This window comes from Macrosteles quadrilineatus, unplaced genomic scaffold, assembly GCF_028750875.1.
Source record: "Macrosteles quadrilineatus isolate MER2022 unplaced genomic scaffold, UCM_ALF_1.0 Scaffold_9__3_contigs__length_116548681, whole genome shotgun sequence".
NCBI lineage: Eukaryota > Metazoa > Arthropoda > Insecta > Hemiptera > Cicadellidae > Macrosteles > Macrosteles quadrilineatus.
In genome coordinates, this window is record NW_026542602.1 from 70,645,097 (window position 1) to 70,671,296 (window position 26,200).

The 26,200-nt window shown below is 33.6% G+C and overlaps 2 protein-coding genes across 17 annotated transcripts in view; one reads left to right on the plus strand and one right to left on the minus strand.

Annotated features, from left to right (window-relative positions):
- Positions 1-8,449, plus strand: part of LOC129002564 (tropomyosin Per a 7.0102) — a 64,812-nt gene extending 56,363 nt beyond the window's left edge. For 8 of the 16 annotated variants that reach the window (XM_054430472.1, XM_054430464.1, XM_054430465.1 and 5 more), the window contains 2 exons: positions 2,954-3,023; positions 5,388-6,271. In XM_054430472.1, the coding sequence (XP_054286447.1) occupies positions 2,954-3,023; positions 5,388-5,470 (153 nt within the window). In that variant the 3' untranslated portion in view covers positions 5,471-6,271. Of the gene's footprint in view, positions 1-2,953; positions 3,024-3,548; positions 3,632-5,387; positions 6,272-8,191 lie in introns of those variants that run through there. The other 8 variants (XM_054430468.1, XM_054430461.1, XM_054430462.1 and 5 more) reach the window with 3 other exon arrangements.
- Positions 8,450-13,905: 5,456 nt separating this feature from the next.
- LOC129003560 (alpha-amylase-like) lies at positions 13,906-24,665 on the minus strand. Its single transcript, XM_054431857.1, has 11 exons — positions 24,609-24,665; positions 23,576-23,746; positions 23,051-23,193; positions 21,304-21,541; positions 20,848-20,963; positions 20,347-20,477; positions 18,732-18,857; positions 17,551-17,654; positions 16,151-16,349; positions 14,972-15,087; positions 13,906-14,161 (listed from the first exon to the last, which is right to left on the minus strand). Exons 1-11 carry the CDS (start codon positions 24,663-24,665, stop codon positions 13,952-13,954), a joined length of 1,611 nt encoding a protein of 536 aa, XP_054287832.1. The 3' UTR covers positions 13,906-13,951.
- Positions 24,666-26,200: the final 1,535 nt, after the last annotated feature.

Sequence of the window (26,200 nt, forward strand, 5' to 3'; positions counted from 1 at the left end):
TAAACTGCATGCCTATGATCCACTCATAATCTAGTTTGGTCTTGATTAAGTTTTAATGAAACAATCAATTTTAGAAGAAAAGGGTGAATATTTAGTTTGAAGCCCAGCTAACATAAAAGAGCACTGTCCGATGATATAAAGATCATGCTAAAATGCATGAAAGGTATGGGTATTCAGTATTTCTTCTTAATTACTTTCATTTAGTATTTTATTTCAAGCAGACTTTATTTTTGACTTCATTGTTTTATTTTTGATTTGTACCTTTTTTTAATTTTTCTGTCCTTGTCATGCTTCTCAAAGATTGTCATAAGTTTTGCATTTTGAGCAGTTTAATGTAATGCTAATGTTTATTATTTGTACGCCCTTCAAATACATTCAGATAGTCACATGTTCATTAACAAATCGAATCAAAACTAATGTAATGCCCTAAAATAGTTTTTACACTTTTTTTTTTATCAGACTCTTTACCTGGCTTTTTAAAAATAAAAACCAGTAATTAGATTGATGATGGTACAAATTTTTAAGTTTTTGTAAATTTTTTATGGTTTTAATATTACATCATTGGTTTTTTTAGCAACGTGATTTTCCTAGTTTACGATTCAATTAGGTGCAAGCGTTGACTTTTGGATGCTGAAGTATACATCCTATCTATACCAGATCTTTTTAGAACATGGAGAATAGAGATCACGGTGTGCGTCACAGTCTAAAACTCTTTTTTCTTCTGTAGTTTCTGTTAAGAACTAATTTATGTGAAATAAAAGATACCATATTTTGCCATTAGTCAACCTTTTAAATTGGTTTACCAAAAGAGTTGGCGTATTCGACAGAAATCTGTTATTTACATAATCACACTCTTAAGAATTCAACTACGTCCATGTTAACGAAAACTGGCTACAACTTTGGAAATGGAATATCTATTTCTATTCACAGTCAATGTTGCAAACTATTACCTATTGATGACTAAACCGTTTGAAAGTTGTATAATTATTGGACTGGAACCCTATCTTGGTGGAGGTGGCAGCTTTGGTGGTATACGCTACAGCAACACTAGCTAATAGCGTTAACCCGTAAGTTCTAGTTTAGATGCTTTTGGTTGTAACGCTGTTTGATGCTTTTGCCTTAATTTTCAATTATTTTTGCTTTGTATGCTTTTTGTGTTTTCTTATTTTTTTATTGTACTAGTAGTAGTGTCATGTACCATTTGATTGTAAATGTTTGATCGATTGATGTGTTGTTTGATTTATATATCTCATTGAATGAATTACTGAGCTTTAACTTTAGCAAAATGTTATCTGCTACTGTTATGCTTTGTCATTTTTGGCTCCATTTTGGGTTGGATATTCTCTTGTCAACCATAATCTATGATTTTCACATTTGTTTTTCTGTAACAGTTGTGCAATGAGTCATATGATTTTAAAGTTGGTTATTATGAGGGCTGTCCTCAATCTATGTTCTCCAACCGGCTTCAATCGCCAAGCGAGCTTAATCAAATCTCAATCCAACATCTTGTTCTTTACTTCCTCCAGTAATAGTCTAGCCTGTTCCCATCACTTAACATATAGATGATACGCTTCCACACTCACAGTAGATTTTCAAATGAGGTCTTCGGGTGACCTCGTTGAATAAGGTAAACTAGAGACTGACAATTCGGATTGCAGATATCCGTCTTCGGGGCAAACTGAGTTACTCATCCGAAACGTTGTCCTCCAGTTTACCTTATTCAACAACGTGGTCATCACCTGAAGACCTAGATTTGACTATCACTAAACATGATTATTCTTGACTTAGTAGCTGATTATAATGTCAAGGAAGATTGATGCTCCTGCCAGTATAAATCAGGTTATGTGGATAGGTTTCTATAGAATTGAGGTCAACCCTATTGAAATCCGCTGCCGGTCGATAAATGTGTATGGAGAAGTGTATAGACGTAAAACACGTGCGTAAGTGCCTTGGTGAGTTTGCAGAAGGCCGAACGCATACACATATGCGTAACGTGGTACTGATCGTCTCTCAGTTTCCATAGTGATTGAAGTAGAAGAAAATTATTTTGTTGATTTATGTTTATCAGGGTTTATTATTGTCCTAAGTAGTCTTAGAGACAAGCTTTATCAGTTTGGCAATCAGTTAAGTCATAATTAAAAATTTGATCATTAAAAATTTGAGCAATGCGAACAAAACTGAACGGCCACAACCAGTCTTCATGTCCAAAATGTTTACAACCATCCCCAAACTCCTTTGGCTGTTGAAATAAAGGATTTTCATTCATTCATTTAAACTCCCTGCATATATTTACTTATATTTATAGCACTTTTCTCAATTCATATCTGCCAACTGGCAACAGGCTCTTAAGGGAATGACCTCTTGAACCACAGTGATCTTGTTACAAAATCAATTTGTTCATGACAGGAACGTAGATTATTTTTTGCTACAAGACCAATCTTTGCATAGGGGTGGAAATTAACTTGAAAAGTACTGAAGGAAGTAAAGAACATGCGGTGTTGTCAGATTTGAATCTGCTTCAAGTGCTTCCAAGTCGAGCTCGTAGGAGGCCTCAATGGACAGATAGCTCTTTTAATCCTGATTAGTTTTGTATTTAATTTTAATGTAAATTATTAAAATTTACTAGTAGATTATTATAAAAAATTAAAAATTTAAAAAAATATTTGAATTTAAACTTTTCTGACAAAGGTATTAGACACAAAGTCCAGACTTTGCGTCAATTTTGACGGACATAAATTACAAATTAACTTACCGACTTGTATTACATTTTACCTCTGTATTCTACAACCTTCCTAGACATGTCCTCCAAATTCCTCATTAGATTGTAATTTTTGTCCTGATATATACTCAAAATGGTACACTTTTTCTGTGTCTTGCAACAGTGTATGTTTTGGGATCTACTGATTGGGGTGACTGATTGATTACTGATTACTGATTATCCAATGTTTGCCAGGCTGAGGCTCGTGCTGAGTTCGCTGAGAGATCCGTACAGAAACTCCAGAAGGAGGTTGACAGGCTGGAAGGTATGTGTTTTTCCGACTCAATATTTCTTCCATTTGCTTTAGATATTTCAATTACAAATTTTCTACTAAAGAATCTTTTAATGTTTTCCTTATTTCATTTCAGTAGATTATTCACAATTTCCTTTTAATCAGTTTGATAAGTATTTAAATTCTTTCAAATCAATCCACTTTATTTGTTTTAAATTACTATCTAAATATCTTTTGTGTTTATAGTTGACAATCTTTATACAGTAATGATTATTTAAATGATTATTCGATACCAAGTGCAGTGTGTTAAATATCTTCTTGTTTATGTTTAAAATGTTACTGTACATTCATTGTTGCATCGCTTTTGCGTTGAACCGAGTGAGTAACAGATTTCCTTACTGTGTTAAACCACTAATTCGTGTACAGTCCGACTAATCTCAGTGTTGCTCTAACAGAGAGTAGTTGAACTTGAAAACACAAAGTTTTTTATTTTGTTCCTTTTTATTTTTGTGTGTTGTTGTTGTGCGCTTGTGTTTGAGCATGCGTTTGTTTTTGTAGACGACTTGGTCACCGAGAAAGAGAAGAGCAAAATTCTGCAGGAGGAGATGGAGGCTACTCTTCATGACATTCAGAACATGTAAACAACACTTAACTTAGGCGCCTCTTAACGCACGCACTCACACGCCGCACACTCCAACAACCCTGGGCAGGAACTAACATTCACCCCAACAAAAATTTCATTTAGTTCTGAAAGAAAACGATTAACATTGGTCGTGGTTCCTTAGTAAAAAAAATTTATTCAGAAGTTTTTGAAAAAAAAATATACTTTTATTGCCTTTTAAAATTTGTGTACACATTGCTACATAAGTAAATAACACAATTGTCTCATTATCAATATAATTTTATATAAATTGTGTTTATTTACTTTTTTATCTGCGTACACAATTTTTGAACAAGTAAATAAACGAGCGGTGCTGGTTTAGGGTTTGGTGAAGGTACCGAGGGTTGTTGGAAACAAATTATGGGGCACCTTTCACATTCCGTGTACATAAATCTAGCGAAATATTAAATAATTATTGTTAAAAATTATTTCATCGTTATATATTTGCTCATTGTTAACAATGTGCAAGAAATTATTAAGTTGTGCTTATTGGATATGTATTGTTGTTAGGCTTACTTCATTGTTATGTATTTCTTTATTGTACGGTTGCTAATTAAATATAAAATTTATGATAGTTGCAAACAAATTAAGATCTCTAATGTTTTTCCTCATATTTTTCATGCTTAAGTCGGGTTTTACAAAACACTACAATCTATAGTTCATGAATTAATAACCACAACAAATTTTGTAACACTAATGAATACATTCAACAGTACTTAAACTGCTTTAAAAACATCAATTGCTTTTTTAACGCTTAAAATGCAAGGTTCTAGTATAAAAACCACCGACCACTAATCCCAGTCCTCCGTGGCCACTCGACAGTTTGGTAAACTGTACATATCACAGTCATGTACCATGTACGTACACAAACAGCTCAGCATGATATGCATGGTAATCTATGTTCTACTTAGTTTAAAACCAGTCTAAGTAATTTTTGCTTTTTATTGAGTTATACTCACTTTAATTTGTGTTTTGTAGAAGTTTCTTTACCTACACTAGTTTACTTTTTACAAACTTGATTTTTATTTACTTTTATATTATTTCAATTTGTGTGAATGGAAATTATAAACATGTATCATTTCCGATTGAAAATTTTTAGTTCAAAAGATAAATGATTATAAACGTAACTGATAAGAAAAAAACATTTCGAATTATTTGAAATTATGAATTTAGACTTAGTTGACAACATAATGTTTAAGTGTAATTTGTATGCTAAGCCATCTCAAAAACTCCTACTTGTATTTCAAACATTTCACAGAGTATTTTTCTAAAATTTTTGGTTTTTTGTTGCAAACAAAATTAATTGTCGTTCACGCAGTCTATAGCAATGTTTTCAACACTTTACTACAAATGTTGCCCCTTTTGATTTGAACATAACCAATTCATGCTACATTCTATACAACATTAAGGAACCTCTTCAGAACTGTGAGGAATCCTATTCAAAAGAACTTTTGTAGCATATTAAATATAAAACGATACAGATTTAGTCTCGTTTCTACAGAAGGTATTTTCATTTTTGCAACTAACTCACTACCGGGTGTCTGGAGACTCTACATGGAGAGGAGTGTGACGGCCGGTAGTGAACCTGTTAATAACGTTTGAACCGTGTATGATTGTTTTTTTGTCAATAATTCTAACCAGAGTTTGACCCCGCCCCTTTCAACTGCTCTGTGAATGTTGTAACCGTGTGGTAGCGGTAGCCGTGTGGTAACCGTAATCCTACTGTTGTATTTCAGATGAGTTGGTGGTGGAGAAGGAACGTTATCGCGTCATCGGAGATGGCTTGGACTTGGCATTTGTAGAGTTATACGGATACTAATCTACTGCGCTAGCGTGTGCCATCACTTTACATTCACCTTTAGATTAACCGACAAATCTGTTTGTTTCTGCTTTTTTTCTGTGCTACAAACGGACGGCAAATTTGCCCCGTCTCCCTGATCTGTTGATCGGTCTCTGTAAACACTTGTGATGGTGAAAATTTTAATCTGTAAATATCTATTTTAACATCAATAATTATTTTTGTACTGATTTTTGACCGCTATTCTGAACGAAGCTCAACAAATACCAGTTGAGAAAATGGCTATTTTAATCTCTTAATTGTTGCAATTTCAGATATTTATTATGTTTTAAAAACTCTTCGTATTTATTTATTTAATTTGTATATTTCAGATTCTTTTAGTTTAGTATTACTTTTAATTACTTTGCTGGTTGTAAATAAATTAGCTGACTTCTGATTTCTTGCCTAATCGTTTTAATAGTGTCATTAACGTTAACCGGCTTCAAAGTCATTAATCAAGAATCGAGAAAAAAATAACTAACAAATCGGTTGCTTAGGGCTCTACACGGCATGAATGTCACTTTATTTTTAATTTCGATTGTTAGTTTATCTAAGTTTATTTTAGTTTTAGAATGTGATGTTTTGTTTTATTTTTTATTTGAATGTTTATGTAGTCGCCTAGTTGGCTCATGTAACTCGCTTTTAATGTACTAGGGGAAAATAATGTGCAAGAACATTCAGCAATATCACATTGTACAGACTACTTAGGTTCCTTTAAGTATCTATTATATAATTTTGAAATTTATACTTAATATGAAGGTGAATAAAACTGCCACCATTGTACTGATTTTGTTTTCATTTTTCCGCTTTTTCTTTAGTTTAGTGAAACGTTGGCTGATTGGGGAATGAGAACTGTGTGTTCAGTCATTCGTTGTAAAAATAATAAAAGTCTTTATAGCACTACAAATTTCATTGCAGGAACAATTTGTAATGTGCATTTGTTTTTATATACTGTTTTCAGTCCATTTAAGTAACAAACAACAATATGACATTTGAATCCTTAATAACAGTTTAAAGGTCTGAAAATGAACACGACAGTTCTCACAATGACAATGGGAGGTTTTAAGCTTTGGAAAGCAAAGAGTCTATGGGGATTTAAATTAAATACTATATTTTTTTGTACAGCATTATTTATTGCCATACAAAATAGTTTGATTATTCATACAAAGTTCCTCATATGAAGATAATCGAATAAACACCTTTTGTGGATGATATTAAAAAAAAAGAATCAAGTAAAATTACGCACACCCCAGCATATGTAGAAGGAGAATAGTGCACTTAAGTACAGTATTTGCATTTTCTGCTGTTTTGCTTTAGGTGTTGTCATTGTAGAGCTTTCACTGTAGATTGCGCTATTGGCACTCGCTAAACTATATCAGTGTTTTGCATCCCAAAATTTCAGTGTGAGCATATTTAGGAAAATTCAACGAGCTTTTGAGTATTCATACAAACACTTAGGATTTGAATTACATTTAAGATTAAATTAATTGAGTATTTGAATTAGAGAAAAGTTAAAAGATGTCTGTAGTTTTGATTTTTGGTCCAGCTTCAAAAAAAATATATATCAAGGATCTTAAAAATTAGTTGGCGTTAATATATTTCTATTGCAGTGGAAGTATGGAAAGGAAAAATAATTCAACTTATAAATTTATTCTTTTTCAATTGTCAAAAATTCTAAAGAATAATACAGATGCATTCTGTTTTAAGGAAGGTATCTAAATATTAAATGTTTGAAAAGGTACCAAACTGTTATTTCTGCTGGGGAAAATAAATTTAGGTTCAGTTATCAATTCAAATCTATGTTTAAAATTTGCAAGTATCTAGGTTATTTGTACATGGCATCTAGTCTTCACTGAGAATTTTTTAAACAAGATGCCAATTTTTTATCTTTCTTTAAATAATATACTGTAGTGTTAACAAACTGGAAGCTATGGTGATTATTTAAAATTACTATGTGAATGTAAACTTTTTAAGAGATAATCAACCTTAAAAAATATATGACAAATAGATAACATGAAAATATTTAAATAAACTTGTCAAATTTATGCTGATTATACAATTACAATAATTGGAATTATATAATTTTTTTACATAAATAAAAGATATTTGTTGGGCGAATAATTTTGTTCCTGTCTACATATACATTTTAAATGTTATAAATCTAAAAACAGCTTATGATTTTGAAATCTGCGTGATCTCAAGACCTAAGGTAAGCCATGATTTTCCACACTCTTACCAGAGAGATATTATTTTGGCTATTCAACTGTCTTGAAACATTTGAGGTTAATTTCTTTCCATTCTGTTTCTTATCCTAAAGAAACAAGTGCAAATCATCATACTCATTGAAATTGTTATATTTGGTAGTCAATGATAATTAAAACAATTTTGTCACAAGTGTTTTTAAAGTTTTTGCTGTGACACATACCATATAAAAGGTTATAAGAATGATCGTCATGATATACTTCGTACTAATGAGTACGTAATTGCAAAACATTTTTGTAAATTACCTGTATTTGCATCGGCTAGTAATAACATAGATCTAACCTATATGTTTTAATGAATTTCGCTTCCTTAATCGAATCGTAGGCTCTCACTTGTTTTTGGCTTACGCTTCTATTTGCAAAAATAATCCAAAATTGTAACCATATAAAAACGTTTTAATATGAATATTTTATAATTTTTGTTTTAATTCCGCCAATACAGATGAGTTGGTTCATGAGAAGGAGAAGTACAAATACATCTGCGACGATCTGGACCAAACCTTCTCCGAATTGGTCGGTTGAGAGCTTCGCCTCTTTTGTCACTCGCTTGATTGTTGAGCGGTGCAGATTCATCTTATCAATTCCAAAACATCTAGGATAATTTATGTAACAGATCTTTTAAAAAACAATTTAAACAACTACCCACAAACTATATTTTTATCATTGTGTAACTGAATATAAATATATATTGTATTGTTTTTATCGTCTTTTCATTTTTCCGTTGTTTTATTTTTATTTCATTTTAATTATTTGCCTACTTTAAATAGGAATTTACTTTGATTTTCAGCATAAATTGACTGTCACTTAGTTGACATAGAAGACTATCATGTCTTCATAAAGTTAGGCTATTATTGTAAATGATTATAAAAATCTCTGGTACTCAACAGATGGTTCTAGGTATTTTTTCCATCGATCCAGTTAGCAAACTCATATGTCTTACCGCAAAGGTAACCTCATTGAATTGTCTTAAATCCTTTGCCAACAAGACATTCGAACAGTTGGTAAAATAATAAATTTGGAATTATTATTATTAACACTGGCAATGCTGAAGTGCTATTTTGAATTCTATATAATAATGTTAACAATACATCTATGCTCCGTTTGCTGGGGAAGGCGGTTTGAGGGGAAGTGATTCTATGACAGCTGATTGGAGGAACCTAGAATCCTTTTCCTTAAACCACCTTAATTTTGTAAACGGACTACTGGATAACACCATAAACTAAACCAAATAAAATAAACTGTAAAATAATCTAATAAGTTTCAGAATTTTGTTATACAGAAGTTTTAATGTTAAATGAATTCCCTTTTTATGGTAGAATTTCTGAATAAACTGTAGACATTTGTGAAAATTGTTCAAATATATTTTTCAACACTTTGCATGCTTCTGTAATATTTGCTACACTTCACATATTTGCATGAAAGTCACATTGAAAATAGCACAGTTTGTTTATTTTATTGTAGAAAGTGTTTTCAAGTCTAAATCATTTTTTTTATAAATTAGGTTGTAAAGAAGATCAGTTTAACTGTATTAGCAAAGAAAGAGTAAGTGTAACGGTCATATACGGGTTTTCATTTTCAATCCTCCAGACTTTTTTACTTGTCCATTTTAATTTACATTTCTATCAAAACATTATTAAGTCTCCTAAAAGTGGGTTGCTGGAACTAGGCTGGGCCTTGGCCTGTTTATTTCTTTCATAGAATTATCTGACATTTACGAGCTGTGTAAAATGTGTACCAGGCCTATGGTAAAGTTCCAGGCCAGGTGATGCACAATTGCCCCATTAGATACTTACCCCCCCTCCCTCCCTTCCTTGCAAATGAATTTTTCACTTGGGCCCACAACAAACCTAAAACATGACTCCTGGGCCCAGGCCGATTTACTAAAGCAACCCCGGTGTATATATAGCATGATATTATCATTTTATGCAAAGAGTTTAATTTACAATCCTCCTAGTTTATAGGGTAGCAGTATAGTAGCAATGCCTTAGTCACAGACTAAAAAAGGTGCATTACAAAATCTCACTTGTATCAAAACATAAGTTGCTGCTTGGGCAGAAAGAAAAAAAACAACGCTATCAATGGTAAAAAAAAACACACTGCAGCTGAAGTTTTGAGGAGGCAGATTCCTGTTTCAAGAAAATATGGTCTTAAATAAGTAAAAAGAACTAAATTCGTGAACTCCATTATAAGTAGGCCAATGCCTAACAATTACGCCTCTTTCACACTATACGGTTTCCGCCGTCTGGTTGAAAATAGTATGATTTTACACTGTTTCTTTTACATTACACGGTTTCTTACCATGTGGCAAGATGAATGTGTTGCAACGCTACAATAAATACAAACAGGTCAGATTGTAAACAATAAATTTTGCAACAGCTGATCTATTTAATGGCACTGGCTGGTGGGCTCGTGTTCCATTAAAAAGCGTGCAGTATGAAAGCATGCATTTAATTACATGCGCCACTGACGCACGGCCAGGCGCAACAATCAAATGGTTCAGTGGCAGTAGACGGCTGCAAGACTGCACAGGTTCTGCCGTTGCTGTAACCGTATGGTGTGAAGGTCCTCATGCTCTTTACACTACTGTAAAGAATTACCCCTATGGTGAAAACCATATAGTGTGAAAGTCCTAATTTTTTTACATTGCAATCTAATTATTGATTGATAACAACATTAGGCTGGTATTACAAAATCATAGTTCTACGTCATATAACTATTACAATACAAAATACTTAACATACAAGTTTAAAAAATACAAGTTTTGAGCTGTTTGGACAGTTTCTCAATCTGTAACACTTACAGACATTAACAATGATTTAATTCATAATGAAGTAAAAAAAAAAACACATGAAAAACAGAAAACTGTGAAGTGAAAAACAGTTACTTGTCTCAGTTTTGCACTAAATTAGCAGAATAGTGCATAGGCCTAGCGTTGGAAAACAAATATTTGATCCAATTAATTTGGACTAGAGATTGAAAACCCCTGTTTTACAGGCCTATTTTGACATACCATACTCCTGATGAGTTTGGTTGAAGCTATATTCTTAACCCAAAGGTGTATTGAAGTAGCAATTTGTGCCAAATCCACAAATTCTTCACCACCCAGGATAGGTGATAAAGCAATATTATGCTGCTAAAAAAATAGCCCTACGCTTATTTCCCATATTGCACTAATGTGCTCCAGAAAGTTCATTGTCAAAATGCTGCTGACAGTTGTGATTTACTGAAATTAATTACTGGTAATTCAAATAGTTTTTCATTCCGTATGCACTGGAACACCACTCCCAGTAATAGTTAGGACTGCGATGAACTAGTTAAGGATGTAACACAATGCATATGAGGGCCTAGGTTCTTAGGATTTTTTTATAGGGATATAAAAGTTATTTCTGGAGAGTTTTAACATGCCTTGAACTAGTTAATTAGATACACCAAAAATCACCTGATACTAGATATTTCCTTGGTGTTCACGAATACTTGAACAGAACCGTTATGGATCATAAACAAACAAATAACATTGCTGGCCCGAAATCTATACTAATAGCATTAACACATGATTTGGAAAATTCAATTCAAGCAATGTTAAATAATGTTTATTTTCGGGCCAGTAAGGTCATTTGTTTATGTTTATGATCCATAGCGGTTCTGTTCAAGTATTCATAGTGTGTATGTTTTATTTTAATAATCTCGTCTTGTATTTTACAGATGACCTTGTCACACAAAAGGAACGTTACAAACAAATATCGGATGAAATGGTGGAGACATTCGCTGATCTTGCCAGTTATTAATTTTTCAGTCATTCACGCCTTTCCTGTGATCGCATTGTGGTTTGAAAACAATGTTTATTTGTTCATTTATTTTTTCAGAAATGTGATTGTGATACACATTCTATATAAAGCATTTTTTTATATTTTAGTGATTAAGTTTTAATAGTTGTTTGAGTTTCACATATTTAAAAGCTATTAGCAATATTATCGAGTTAAAACTTTTAATTGGAAACAAGGAGTTTGATACTGACCAAGTTTTTTTTATAAATAAGCTTTTATATGTTTTTTTTTTATTTTAAGATACGAACATCAAGTAATTCATAATCAAGGAAACATTTGAAGTACAGCAAAAGAATACAGTTTATACATTTCTTAATGTACGTCAATTTTATAATCAACACACCAAATCAAAATACTTCACTGTTTGTAATAGAATAGCTACATGCATTTTTAAGGTCTCATATTCAATATATTTAAAAATTTAAGTTTCTATAGAACTTCCAACATGTTTCTCACTAGTTGAAACCTAAAACAAATAATATTCAACCCAATAAATTTCAATAGACTTGATTAACTTTTTAAAAAATGTTTTTTTTCATAAAAAAATACATAAACGGTTTGTAGGACAATAATATTGTCATGGTGATGCTAGCAGCTCTTCCATCAGATCTACCACGGAATCTTTCTGATAATAAATCAGAAATTTCCAAAAACTCTTAATTGGAAACTGTTTCTAGTAAAAAATATGAGGGTCGATTTTAAAGTAAGAGCCATTTTTGTGCGTACATAGCTTCTTAGTTCTCGTGTACGCTGCAATGAGGCTTCTCGCCGCTTACTGGCATCATTTGTGAACAGAACGGTAACATTTGCAGCTCTGTAGCTGGTGTACATTTTGCTGTGTTTCTAGTAAATAAAAATAATCAATTCCCATCATACGCTAGATAAGGTTAGTTATATTTTTTTCACTGTAAGAAACGTATTGGTTGCAAACATTCATTGCCAGATGACTGAAGTTTATGGTCCTAATGTAATGATATAGGGTAGGTTGCGGAAAGGGCCAGGGAGTTCAAACGGTTGTGAAAATTTCCATTTCGGAAGGAATTGTGTTTTTGGTGGATATCCACACTGTTCACAGAAGACCACAAAGGGAAAAGGTTTTACAGCCACGTTTGCCTTTTCCAACCCATTTCTTTATTTTACTCTCACTCAATGCCAGAGCCTTAACTTCAGTCATATGGCGATGAATGTCAGTATCTGATGTGTTTTTGTGATCAAAGTGTATCACTTACCTTATCTCTCGTGTGGCGGAAGATTCAATAAATTACAAAATTTTCTTAACAAACAGCAATTCATACAAAAATGTCAGTTACAGAGCTACAAATGGCGTCGTTCTGGTCACAAATTACACCAGTAAGTGGTGAGAAGCCTCGTCGCAGCTTACACGTGAACTAAGAAGCTATACGCAAAAACAGCCTTTTTATGAACCATAATTCACTTTTTTTATATCCTGTACATTTTTTTATTCTAATTTATACTCAAATGATTTTAGGTACCATGCTTTTTTTAATTTTTTATTAATATACTAGTATGAAATTATTATTCTTAGATTTTTGCTTTGCTCAGAGTGTACAAGTTTTAAGTTTTTTTCCCTCATAGTTACTGTTATTTAATAAATTAAATGCATTTTCTTGTGGTAATTTTTCATTGTTTCATAATTGGTAATTAAATCATCACTGCCTTTAAAAACATAAGAATAGCATTTTAAAACGTTATGTTAAATTTGGTAGTTGCTTAGTATTTATAGTAAAGAAATGCTTAAATTATATATTAAATAAATATAAAAAGCTTCTTATAATGCTGTGTTTTTCTTCCCATAATATCATCAATCCTTAGTTCCCATTTCAATAGGATACTTCATGGATCAGTTTAGTGCCTGATGTATATGACTGATTAGTAAAAGTCATTTAAGTTTCACGAAAATCTAGAATCCCATCATCTCTTCAAGTGGAAGAAACCAATCATGTGACAAGATTAGTAACAAGCAAGGCAAAGCCGGGTTTCCAACAGATAAAAACAATAACGAACTAAAACAGTCAAATGAAAAAGAATAAAATAAGAAACAAATTTTTTATATCCCTGCCGCAGCAAATCTTTGGGTTAAGCACATTTTAATTTGCCTGGTCGTTTTTTTTTTCTAATTCTGGTTTGTAAACAAGTAAGATTTATTCCCTATTAAAATAACATACTTTTTTAAAGAGCTTACCAATGAATAGAAAACCAATGTATTCATTGTACTTACTTTTGCTGCTACAGGGAAGGCAGTAAAATGTTTCTGGTGAAATTTCGGTAAACACCTTGTGTAGTAATACTGTATCAAGAAATAAGTCAACAATGAAAAATTCCATGTAATTTATTTCATACATTTTCATTTGTAGAAATTACGTCTCAGATTTCCCCGAATTTCCATCTCCGTACACAGTTCCAGATTGAATGTGGATTGCCACAACACCGTCATCAGGACTTGCGTTCTCTGGTATAACTATGTTTGCTTTTCCGTCTTTTTCAACTTTTATTGTTTTGCCAGAACACCCTGTAGTTGTAACTTCTCCAGATATTATATCACAATATTCTCCCTCTGGCAGGCATGTCTGAAACATTATCAATATAGGTGGTTAAGATAAATGCATATAATTTATAATGCATTGCATGATTCAATATAATCAAACATTAGACACAATAATTAATTGATGATAGTCTTTTAGCTTTTCTTAGAGAATTAACGGATCTGCATACACTACTCTGGCAAGACTGAACTTGAGTGGCTTAACTCGGATTTAGCTCTGTGAATGGATCGATTTACTTTTTCGTTTTGATATCCCCTGGGGCCAAGAACACTATCAGTTCATATAAATATGTGTGTGTGTGTGTGTATGTGTCCTATTAGCGGCATTAGCATGATAACTCAAATAAAATTCATCTAATTTTGCGGATCAAAAATAACAATAAAATCTTAATGGCGACTCCAAACTTTTACATGCCTCCACCATAGATTCACCATTTTCAGCCACTCAAGCGTGATTAAAATATTTCCTCGGTGTCAACATTGTGTAAATTTGTAGGTATGTACTTAGCAGTTTGCCCAGATGACAAACTCTGCAGTTTGCAAGATTACCGAGGCAGTGATAGAACGCATCATGGATTTTTAAGTTGTTGACACAGTTTGTTAAAGATTAATTCAGTTTGGCTTCAGAGCTGATCATGGCAAGTTCGAAGTTCGAGAGGCGAATGTGTTCGAGGTAGTTTTGTGATTTCTTGTGTGCACTAGCATTTGTTTTCGATTTACTCTTTAATATACAATAAAGCAATCTAAATTTCAGTTTAAAACATATGAAAAACAACCTTAATACAGTCATTGGAGATGAGTAATTATCGGAATAATATTTTTCCTGTGTTAATACCTGGAGATTCTCGTTTAATTCGGCAGAATCCAAGTTGAAAGCCACAAATCCTTTTTTCCCTCGACAAAAAGCAATTTGATTTTTATCATTGCTCCACCAATTCGTCACTGGCGTACCTAGGAAAACGTTAAAATTATGAAGAAAATGTGAATATATTACACAGTGATATAAAAATGTGTTCAGATTTTTGTTGTCAGAGTGTACCAAAGCAGAAAATACTTGTAAGGGGTTTTCTAAACCCCTGTGTTGCAGAATTATCTTGTAGAAAGTTCATTTTACAGGATCCAAAGCCAAGTTTAGATGCAGGGTATTAGGTAGGCAGGTTACCTGCCTCAGTTAGTGAATTTCAAGTTACCCAAAGCAACCTACCTGCCTACTGCCTCAAGTAAACGTGGCCTAAACCCTGGCCTTAGAAGGAAGACCCATGCTCAAACTGATATACCAGACGCGCCGTAATTAATACAAATAAATTCCATTAATTGTAAAATGTACTTCGACTCTTATAATATTTTATTGAGTAATACAGTAGTTGCTTTAGTGCTGACCTTAGAAGATATTGCCATAACTATGCAGGGTGAACCTCTTAACTGTGCCACCCCTTTTGGTATCTCAGAAACTATTAGGTTTAGAGAAAACATTAAATTGAGAACTTAAATAGTTTCAAAATACATTAAAAATATGAGTTCCACTTTCTCTCAAATGGCGGCTGACGTAAAATTTTCTTATAGAACATCTTGTCTTTTATGACTGTTTTGGAATGAATATTACATTTCAAAATTTTTTACTCCTCACATATTTTGCTAAGGCTACTCTTAACAGCTACAGTGTGTTACATTGTAGAAAAGGTGGAGTGCTGTGTACATTCTGCATGCTATAGCTCCTAAACAAGTAAATTTGGAGAGGTAGAGTACATAGGCCTTAAAATTGCATTTAAATTCTAAAAATATCAGAATTACAGTAGCTCAGAACGCATACATGCACACACTCCTAAAACCACTTTATGGGTCCAGGAGGACAGTACAGAAGGATATTTCTACCTAAAACTCAAACTCAACAATTTTGAAAAAAAAAACAATACTTTCTCCATATACTGCATACACTATGCACAAGGGGAGAAAATAAAAACATTTCCTATATGAAAACTTTCACATCCAGTTCATTCTTTTATTTCATCTCTACCTTTGACAACGTTGTGGAATTCTACTGCGTTGTATATCTGACGCCACCGATGTTGACACTCCCAACCGTTGGAACAAACGTTTTCCTTGATAGGATGAGGAGAGAAGGCGGGAGGGATTTGATGATGTGCGGAGAACTGGAAACTTGAAAATATCTTGCAATTGTAATCTCCACGAGCCAACATGAACATCACTGCCATCTGTGAATAGGAAAAAGAATACTCTTGAAGCTCCTGTTAAGCCTACTAGGTTTCTTAAATAAAGTTGCAGGATATTTCAATTGCTTGGGTTACGATGGTGTTTCAGTGACTAAACACTTAACGTTTTGTAAAATCGAGTTTCACTGGCCTTAAAATGATGAGATAGACATAACAGAATGTGTATATTCTTTGGTATCTGAAAAGTTTAAGCTCTTTGAGCATTGCATGGCTATTGTTCCTTAAACAAAGAAACTCAAAGTATATTAAACTACTAGTCCAAGGTATTAACCAGTTTCCCATTTAGGTAATAAGCTATACTGTAGATCAAAACAACACTTTGAAAACCACATTTTTGGGTTCAGAGGGACCCAAAAGGGATATATCCGCTCAAACTCAAAAATTTTTACGAAAACAATATACTTTCTCCATATACTGGGGAGAAGTAAAAAAAGGGCATAGGTTTACATACATCATAGGTATTTATCATAGGTAGGGCATAGGTATTTTTTACATCAGTGTATTAGTCTTGTGGAAAATACCTTAGGTGGCAGTTTTTGATCAGTAGGAGAAGTGTCGGGGTGCATGGAAGCAGTGTGAAAGGCATGGACAAAAATAGTGAACATCACCACTTATTTCCAATCCTTAGGAAACACGAGTGTCGGTTTATGGATTACACGAGAAGGTCAGGACTGAAGTGGGTAAGGGATTGGATGGTAAGGAGACGCTTATGAAAGAACTAGCGAGTGAGGACCCTCAATCGTACTACAATATTCAAATAGTACCCAAATTCAATGATTTGCTTGAATTAGTTTCTCGGCTACCAGCCACTAGTGGCTTCAAAAATAGAACATGTCCTATTGTTCGCACTACTGAATTTTTACTCGCTGGCGAGTGCTAGTTGCCGCTACTTTGTAGGTTTACACGTTTATACCAAATTTCATCAAAATCGGATGATTTTTTATCAAGTTATCGTGCTAACGGACACTTACATATTTATATGAATTTGAAGGGATGGTGTTTTAGCCTCTGGGGACCTCAAAACATAAATGTTAATCGGTCCCGGGTGCAGGTTTTACCATGAGACCTACGGTAATAGTTTATTCCCTACATGGGAAATTCGCTAAAACAAAAGAAAAAACAAGACATAAAATATTTCTCTTAAATAAATAACGGAATAAGTAACAGTGCAGTAAATTCTAACCTTGTACGGTTTTGGATCTTGGTAGTTTAGAAAGGTGTCGCCATATAAACGTTCCGTGAAATAATCTTCGACAAACACAAGTCTTTCTTCTTTTGCTTCTGAACCTAGTTTTAAATCAAACAACCAACAATAATGAAAACTGTTTAGAATAGCTTTGTGTGCTAATAAAACTATGTATATTTTTTATTACAAAAAATGTAAACCGGTAGCTGTTGAATAACATGAAATTTTACCATCGAGACAGAAAAAGAGTAGTCATTTTATTTATCAGTGAAAGTGAAGAAAGTCACAAGAGTTTTTTTTTTTTTTTACTGTACAGTAGACTCCCCCTTATCCGGACACCTTTTAACCGGACTACACTCGGAGGAAACGACATCTCTTTAACCAGACTTTTATCAGCACATTGGTTTAACCGGACTAGTTCGGCTGGAAGTGGGCGGTACTGAAACGACTGTTCTCGTGGGAAAGATTTGAGACTTGTGATCACGTGTCTAAATACAATGCTCTCCTAAATTTATTTAAGTCGAATATCACAGTAAACATCCGTTTTATTTAACGAGTTTTTGAGGATGTCGGTTTAACCGGAAAACCTGTTATCCGAACTGGCCTCGGTCCCAAGGAGTCCGGATAAGAGGGAGTCTACTGTAGCTGCTAAAGTTTGATAGGCAAGTGAAAGATCACCTTTTAGAACAAAGGTTTACCTAAGAGAACAATTTCTCTCCAGATTGATTGAGTCCAAAAACACACAGCTCGGTCCAAGTAATAATAGAGATAACTATAACTTCTAACAGCTATTGGTAATTTTTGAGATTTTATCATTATTATCAATTGAGACACGGACGTCACCTAGGTGCGTATTTTAACCTAAATGTCAGTGAAGGATGAGTGTAGAATGATGTAAGATGATCTGTGTAGCTTTGTTACTGACCAAGCTGATCAGCTGATTCTTCAGTCAGGATTATTTATTAAAATCCTAACAATCGAGGACAGTTTGAAGAATGATCAGAGTAAATGATCGATAAACCAAATGATACCATCAATAAGCTAAGGACTTTTCTCAGGATCAAACCGGCAACATTTTGATTGTTAATAAAGTACATTAACTACTCAGCCAGTCTTATAACTATAAACAATATAAGTGTAAGTACTAACTTTTACTATGGAGACTAAACTAAACAAACCAAAGTTCTGAAGATCTTTGAGATCGTTTTTGCTTAGAAAAAACGCCCCCAACTGACTGCCAAACGTAAAGTCCAGGACTAATCCTAGTGGGGTGTACTCTTCATACTTTATTGGCCCCTCATCATCTGTGAACACATCATCATAATATCAGTTGATTTTCACATCTGCTCTCGTTGAAGGTGGCATTCATCTATTACAGTGGTAAAATATAATATTTGAAATATTGTCTTTTAAATAACATTAGATTAAACAAGTACTAAAAGTTCGCTGCTACGTGGAAGGGAAATAGTTATTTGTGAAACTAGTTTGCGAAGTGGCACTTTGCTGCACACGAGAAAAATGTTTACGCTCTCTGTTTTAGCTGTAGGCGAGTGTGGAAAGTTTCTCAAGTGAGGCAAAGGCAGTTCGCACATACGTTAAGGGCCGTCCCTAGGGTTGGCGGCGCCCGGAACAAACGTGGTCGTGGCGCCCCCTCCCCCCCCAGCAGTAATAGTCGCATTCGCATATTTTAATACTATGTTAATACAAATAGCTACGGCTAGGAGCCTCCTCAGCCACGGCGCCCGGGGCAGCTTGCCCTGGTTGACCCCCCTTCGGACGGCCCTGCGCGCGTTACACATTATATTTTTCCTACTGTTACAATAAAGCATATAAATACTGTAATTAGTTTCTTTCAAACATTATACAACACGTTTTTATGTTAGGTTAAATCCAAACATTGAACGTCATTGGAAACACTGTACCAGCTGATTGTAGTTTGTATCTTTAAGTATCTTAAGTGTTGCCATCTTATTTTCAAGCGATCACGTATTAGATGCTTAATAAAAGCTCAATTATTTTCCTAAACTGACAAAGTGGCTTTCCTTGCACTGATTATAGCACAGAAAGCTGCTAACTGTTTCATCTACTTACTTTTGCCACACTCTTTTCTTCCGCACTTCCAGTATTCCAACCAAATATCACAAAACATCGTACTTTTATTATGCATGTGATACGTGTAAGCTTGAAAATAGGTTGGCAATGCTTGAAGGTATTTCGAAGTGTTGCCAACTTATCCTCAAGCGTACACGTATTGTGTGCCTAATAAATAAAGCACACAGTTTTGGGTTGTTTGGTTGGAATACTGGAATGCAACAAAGGTCAAAGAGTGCGGAAAAAGTAAGTAAATGCAGCAAATAGCTACTTTTGCATGCTATAATCAGTGCAAGAGGAAGCCCACTTTGTCAGGTAACTGTAGGAAAAGGCCTTTTTTCTCCTTAGGGGGTAAAAGACCTCCTTTGTATTATAAACAGCTCTTTTTTTGCAGTGTGACAAAAAACATTTTAAGAGTATAGTGAATGAAAGACAAAACAAAGATTCCAAAAAAATCACACTCTCCAAATTATTTGTACCGGTATGCTTTTGTTACTTAACAGTGCTTATTGGAATTTTGCCTTCTGGCTCATAAGAATAAGATTTGTCTGTACACCACAAAGTCGAAAATGTGGGTTTGCTTGTTCAAGTTTATGTGCTTTAATAAACTTAGAAAAAATTGAGTTGTAGGCCATGTATCATAGATTGATTATTGTATCAGTTGAATAGATATCATTAAATTTTAAACAGTACATTACAAACCTATAATAAAAACGTCCTGGTATATCAGAGGTCTAGTTTCTCGAGGAAATCCATGTGCTGTACTTAGATACTTCAGTCTCTGGTAGATCACTGACAAATCTTTAGGATGCATTTGTTTGGCATGCTCTATCCTGGAATGTTCGTATATATTACGTCATCATATAAACAAATTTTTGGTGGTCAGCTGTTTGTAATGTTACATATTTAATTCATAAAAGTATACTGACACATTGCTCTGTGTACAGTTCTTAATGTTACAGTGCTTTGAAAGCATGAAAATATAACATAATTTTACTCATTGACAGTGCTTTGTGCAACGTGGGAACATATTTAAACCGGACAGCACATAGAATACTGTAATCACCAATTCCTTTTTCAACAAAACAATCATCTTAAATGTCATAGCATATGTAACGTTATATTAATAGTTGTTAAGGATTATACCTAATATTATGTTTACATTCATGCATGTGAAAGCTAAAAATAAACTCAGCGTTTTACCTAAAACCAGCTACCCCGATATTTATCAAGTGGTTCAAATGATGCACAATCTTCTCCCTTACTGATTCACGAGACTGGTCCAAGTCATGCAGATCATCATCGTGACACTCTCTTATCTACACAAGCAAGAACACAAATCAGCTATGGTAAATAAAAAAATTTAATGTAAAAATATTTTAGATACAAGCATTTTCTTGTGTGGCTAATAAATAAATTGATTGATTAATTATTAGAAAAATATAGTCTTCTTAGGGTGAAAACACACAGGACGCGGCATGGCACGGCACGTCATGACGCGTTAAAAATAAATACTACTTTACTTTCAACTTTGTAATGCAAAGGAACACACAGTAATTGCATGACTGTACTACAGTTTCACCATGTATATCTCCCTCATCACAACAATAATTTTTGTCTTTGCTCACAGTCATATAGTTGTACAATCGCTAAACATACCTGTTTTGCATCTAATGTATCATCTACATCACATTGTGGATGGAAGTCTTCTTTAGTGTAAGGAACGCTTGGGTAATACATGTCTCCAGGGTAATAAGATGAACCTCCCACGCCAATACGCTTTTCCGCAACTCCTGCCATAGGGTTGACGACTTCAGTGTCAAAGGAGAAATCTTCCACGCCAACCTTATCTTTCTTAACTTCTGCCATATGGTTGAGTACAACACTGGCAAACACCCTGTGTAAGCAATAGAGATTCGTAATTTTTCTAGTTTTGCACAGAATTTTGTTTTATTACCTACATATCTATCTATCTTTGAATGGTACTGTTGTAAAAAAGATAACAAAATAAAAATTCCAGCTATACTTGTTGATATATTTTGTAAATGGTTGAAATAATAAAAGACATTTTTTTCTTTCAACAAACAACGTTTTCATGGTGATACCATAGTCAAACCAACACTAGTACACTTTCAATCCCATTGTAAAATTTGAGGCTCGTTTTTCGTGTCTTGAAAAATGTTGGTGATACTGGGTGCTTGTGTAGATGAAAAATTGTTTCTATTTAGGGTTGATTACTTGTTCCTTATTGTTTTGTTATAATAACTCAGGGACGAGTTATTGTTTATGATTATATCGTTTTATTTGATCAAACAGGGTTTTTTTTTGTCCTAAGGACGCTAGGCACGAGCCTGGGATTGTTTTTCACATTACTTCAGGCTAGACCTAGGGGTTGCGGCATTATCACTTAGATAAAATCCATTGGTGACTTGGCGGGGATCAAACCCGGGACCTCAGGGACTGAAGTCCCGCGCTCTAACCACTACGCCAGCTCGCTCCCATGATCAAACAGGGTTAAAAATAGCTGAAAATAGCTGAATAGTAAGCAAAAATTGTAAACAAGAACTCTATTCTAATAAAACTGTTTTCAACTGATCCATAAGGTAGAGAAATCTATTAATGGAGTGTGTTTTATAATAGATCAACATACTTCCTTAGTTCAATAGTTGGTTTTATCTATATTTATACTGTATTATTGTAATGGGCGGAAATTGTAACCAAAAATGTTTTTGCCAGATTCCAGCTCCTTTGATGACCGCAAGCATTAAATCCAAAGAATCCATCTTCATTCAGAGTTTTTTATTAAGTCAGCAGCAAACGAGCTCTAAATGAGAAGGGACAGAACTTTACCCTGGGAACATCCTCAAGTCGTTCTTGTTTTGACAATCTCTCATTATACAGCAAGAGCCTTACCATCCTTCTTTGAAGCAAAGTTTCAATCTCTAAACGAGATGAAATCAACGTTCCCTTAGTGCATTCGGAATAGCTGAAGTCCCTGTATTGCCAAATGCACCCTTAATAATAATATATTCTTTTATTTTGATAATTTGTTTAATGTAGGTAGTCAACAAAATGCATTGTATAAAAAACATCAGGTAGCATAATTTTTGCGAAAATAACAATACAAGTTATTATATTTACATTTTTAGTTTAAAGTATTTTGATAAATTAACATGGTGTTTGTTTCCTTTTTTTAAACTGAGTTTTTTTTCACGGTATTTACTAGAATTTATATATCCCACCATTAAATCATGAAATCGAGGATAGAGCAAAAGAAGAAGATAGAGAAAATGCGTTCAAATACAGATTTGAATTGGTTTTCTGTTTCAGTTTGTAAAATTTTAAAAATTACTTGTTAAATCTAATGTTATTTAAATGAGAATGTTAAAACCAGATGAATACTGACCTAACACCAACATGGTTGCACCTTTTAACCATATCTCTCAGCTGGTTCTCACTCCCTAAACGGTTGATCAGTTGATACGAGACTACCCGATATCTCTCCCACAGTGTATCGCCTGGCTCAACGGTCTCTGCAGGCGGAGAGATCTGGAACAAAGGTGGAGGACCTAATCAAAAGCAGCGAGAGATTCAATTTTAGTGCGCTGCTCGTCAGAAGCCAAGGCATCTACTCCGGAGTTCAGCAATCTCGAGGTGTCCACCAGTAAACTGGCTTCTTTCTGCGGCGGGCGGAGATCCTGGGCATGGAATTTCACAGGAAATAGCATCCCCCTCCAAAAACCACTCTTAAATTTTGAATTTTGTAAACCCTCGTTTTATTGCACATCATACGTCATGGACCCCCTAAGAAATATGTTTTAATTGTTACAACCTAGAGGTCGTATATTTTGTGAGATATAGTGATCATCTGTCAGTCGGTGATTTTTGTCTTTTATAGAGATGAAACTATTAATTACAATTAGATACTTACTTCGACACCATCAAATCCTTTTTTGGACAAAAACTGCTCACATTCATCGGCAATATCTGACCACCGCCACATAGACAAATGTGCGATAACACCACTCTTCAGTTCAAATGTTTTTCCACCGGCTGGTTTTTCATCGTCGACATCGGTATGGTCCCCTTTTATGATCCCTGCCTGTAAAATGTTTGGTTTATAGGAATTCCCCATGTATGGATTATTAGTAAATTTCCCATATAGGAAATATAAGGAATACGCTATAACCAAGAATTAAAGATAAGAAAAAGAGTTAGGACCAATTTAATTTTTTGTTTTGACGACCACATACCAAAAACACCATCCGTTCATAGACAGGGTGACAAAAAAGTCTGGATAGATAAATTCAGTACCAGTATCTTTATAACTAAATCCGTTAGAAAATTCAAACCTTTCACATATACATAAGGATTTGTTGTCGAGTCTTGCTAGGAAACTCTTTCTTTATGAACCAGGAAAGTTAACAGATTTTAAAATAAAAATACAAATTCCAGCTTTGCTCTGGAAGTATTAAGTCTATGGTTAACATTTAAAACTATTTAAAAATACGTCCATATGTTCTAGTTGTAAACAAAAGGAATTGAGTTTGATCAAATGTCAACAGATAGCACCGCTGTTCCCAAACTTTAGCCCTTAACTGTACTTAAGTGATGCCCTTTCTTAACATTCTTTATACCTTTAAAAATACCTTTAATTTGACACCTCAAACGTTAAAATCCGTCAAGCCGTTATCGAGATATGACTGTGAAAAGAAAACTGCTTGCGTATTAATATATAGATACTCATGCGGTTAACATGGGAAACTCCAGAGCCACTGGGGCGGAGCAGTAAAGGTTTTTGAGATATGTCTATATGTTAATCGGGAATGTGAGCATCATCATACCAAATGTCAGCCCAATATGACCAGTATAGTTAAAGTGTGATTGAACTTCAAACAAACAAATGAACAAACAAACTAACTAAACACACAAACTTTCAAAATATAAGTAAGATTATAACTTACCAATAATAAGAATAAGGTCAGTTGTGATAAAGCTATTAGCGGCGGTGTGAACACCATACTTGCCTTGCTCCAACCAAACTAATTTGGAAAACCATCTGGCCATTAATTTGTCACATGACAAATTCTGATCGATGGTTACAAAATGCTGCAAGTTTACATGTTGATTTTTACCGATAATTGTGTTCACGAGCCACAAATTAGGCAAACAAGCGACATATGTAAAACATATTTTGCCCTACATACGTTTGGGTTTTTTTACAATTATAAGACTGCTGAAGTTGTGACTTCGCTACAGAACTACTCCCTGGGAAAACCCACATAAAGTTTTTACTAAAAATAATATTTCTGTTCTGAGTGGCGGTTCATAATTATACCCTAAACCAAATTTGCCAATGGTACAGTTAGTTTTCTCATGACTTTATTATAAAGTATTTGAAAGTCTATCTTAAAGTAGTGTAACACAACAACCTTTCTTTTGAGACATGATGTTCTCTGTCACTGTCTCTGTTCCTGATTTGATGTTATCGTTGATTTATGTTGCCCCTTCTTTTTATTATTCTTATGCTACCGATACACATTTAATTATTTTTACCTGAGTTTGTGCAGGCAGTTCTGGAAAGTTATTCTCGTCAAGCTGTAGCAAATATTATTAGTTTTTGAAGAGAAAAAGGATGCAACACAACAGTGCGAAGGTATAAATAATAATAATAATAAAATAAATTTCAAATGTGTTTTTGATATTGCGGCTTTTATTCGGTACAATTTCAGAAGAAATTCCTAAAATGTAATAAAGTATGTACGGTACTTCAAGCACTTGTACAATATGTTTTTAACTGCTTTTTACTCATTTATCAATACAATACAATACAATACAAATACAATACAAATCATCTTTATTCATCAAGTATTTTACAGCAAATACATGAACTGCGTCACAGAAAGGAAAAGATAAGCAAAAAATTAGGTATACAAGTATCCTAAATAATAGATTACAAACATAAATTATAACATAACATATTTCTAATCATTTAAATTCCAAAACTCTTCAATTGAATATAATGATTTAGATTGCAAATAGTTTTTCAGTAGTTTTTTAAAGCTACTGTAATTATGTTCATTGAAAATATTTTTGGGTAGGCTAAATAAAAATTTGTTGCCAATGAAACTGGTTTTTTTCTCAAATAACTTCAATCTGTGTTGTTCTACATGCCTGGTGTTTCGTAAATTGTAACTGTGGAAATTTTTAGTTTGATAATCTGAACTTTTTACATGTAGAATAGTTTCAAAAATGTATAAATCATAGATGGTCATTATACCCAATTTAGAAAAATATTTTTTAACTGATTCTCTGTTTTTTATACTAAAGATAATTCTAAGAGCTTTTTCCTGTTGACGTAGAATTTTGTCTAGGTTTTTTTTTGTGGTACCACCATATAAAGCTATTCCATAAGCTATATGTGAATTTATCAAAGCAAAATAAATAGTTTTAAGAGTTTCAATGCTTGAGACACGGGACATTTGTCGCAAAGCATAAATACCAGCTGTAGATTTTTTTACCACATGTTTCACATGCTCATCCCAGGTTAAATGCT

What these genes read in the sequence shown, in the direction of transcription:
- LOC129003560 (XM_054431857.1), bottom strand. Translation starts at nt 24,665, where the DNA reads ATGGTGTTCACACCGCCGCTAATAGCTTTATCACAACTGACCTTATTC. An exon ending in TGACCTTATTCTTATTATTG is followed by an intron (nt 23,747 to 24,608) that starts GTAAGTTATAAT and finishes AACATTTTACAG; the next exon opens with GCAGGGATCATAAAAGGGGA. An exon ending in ATCGGGGTAGCTGGTTTTAG is followed by an intron (nt 20,478 to 20,847) that starts GTAAAACGCTGA and finishes CGAACATTCCAG; the next exon opens with GATAGAGCATGCCAAACAAA.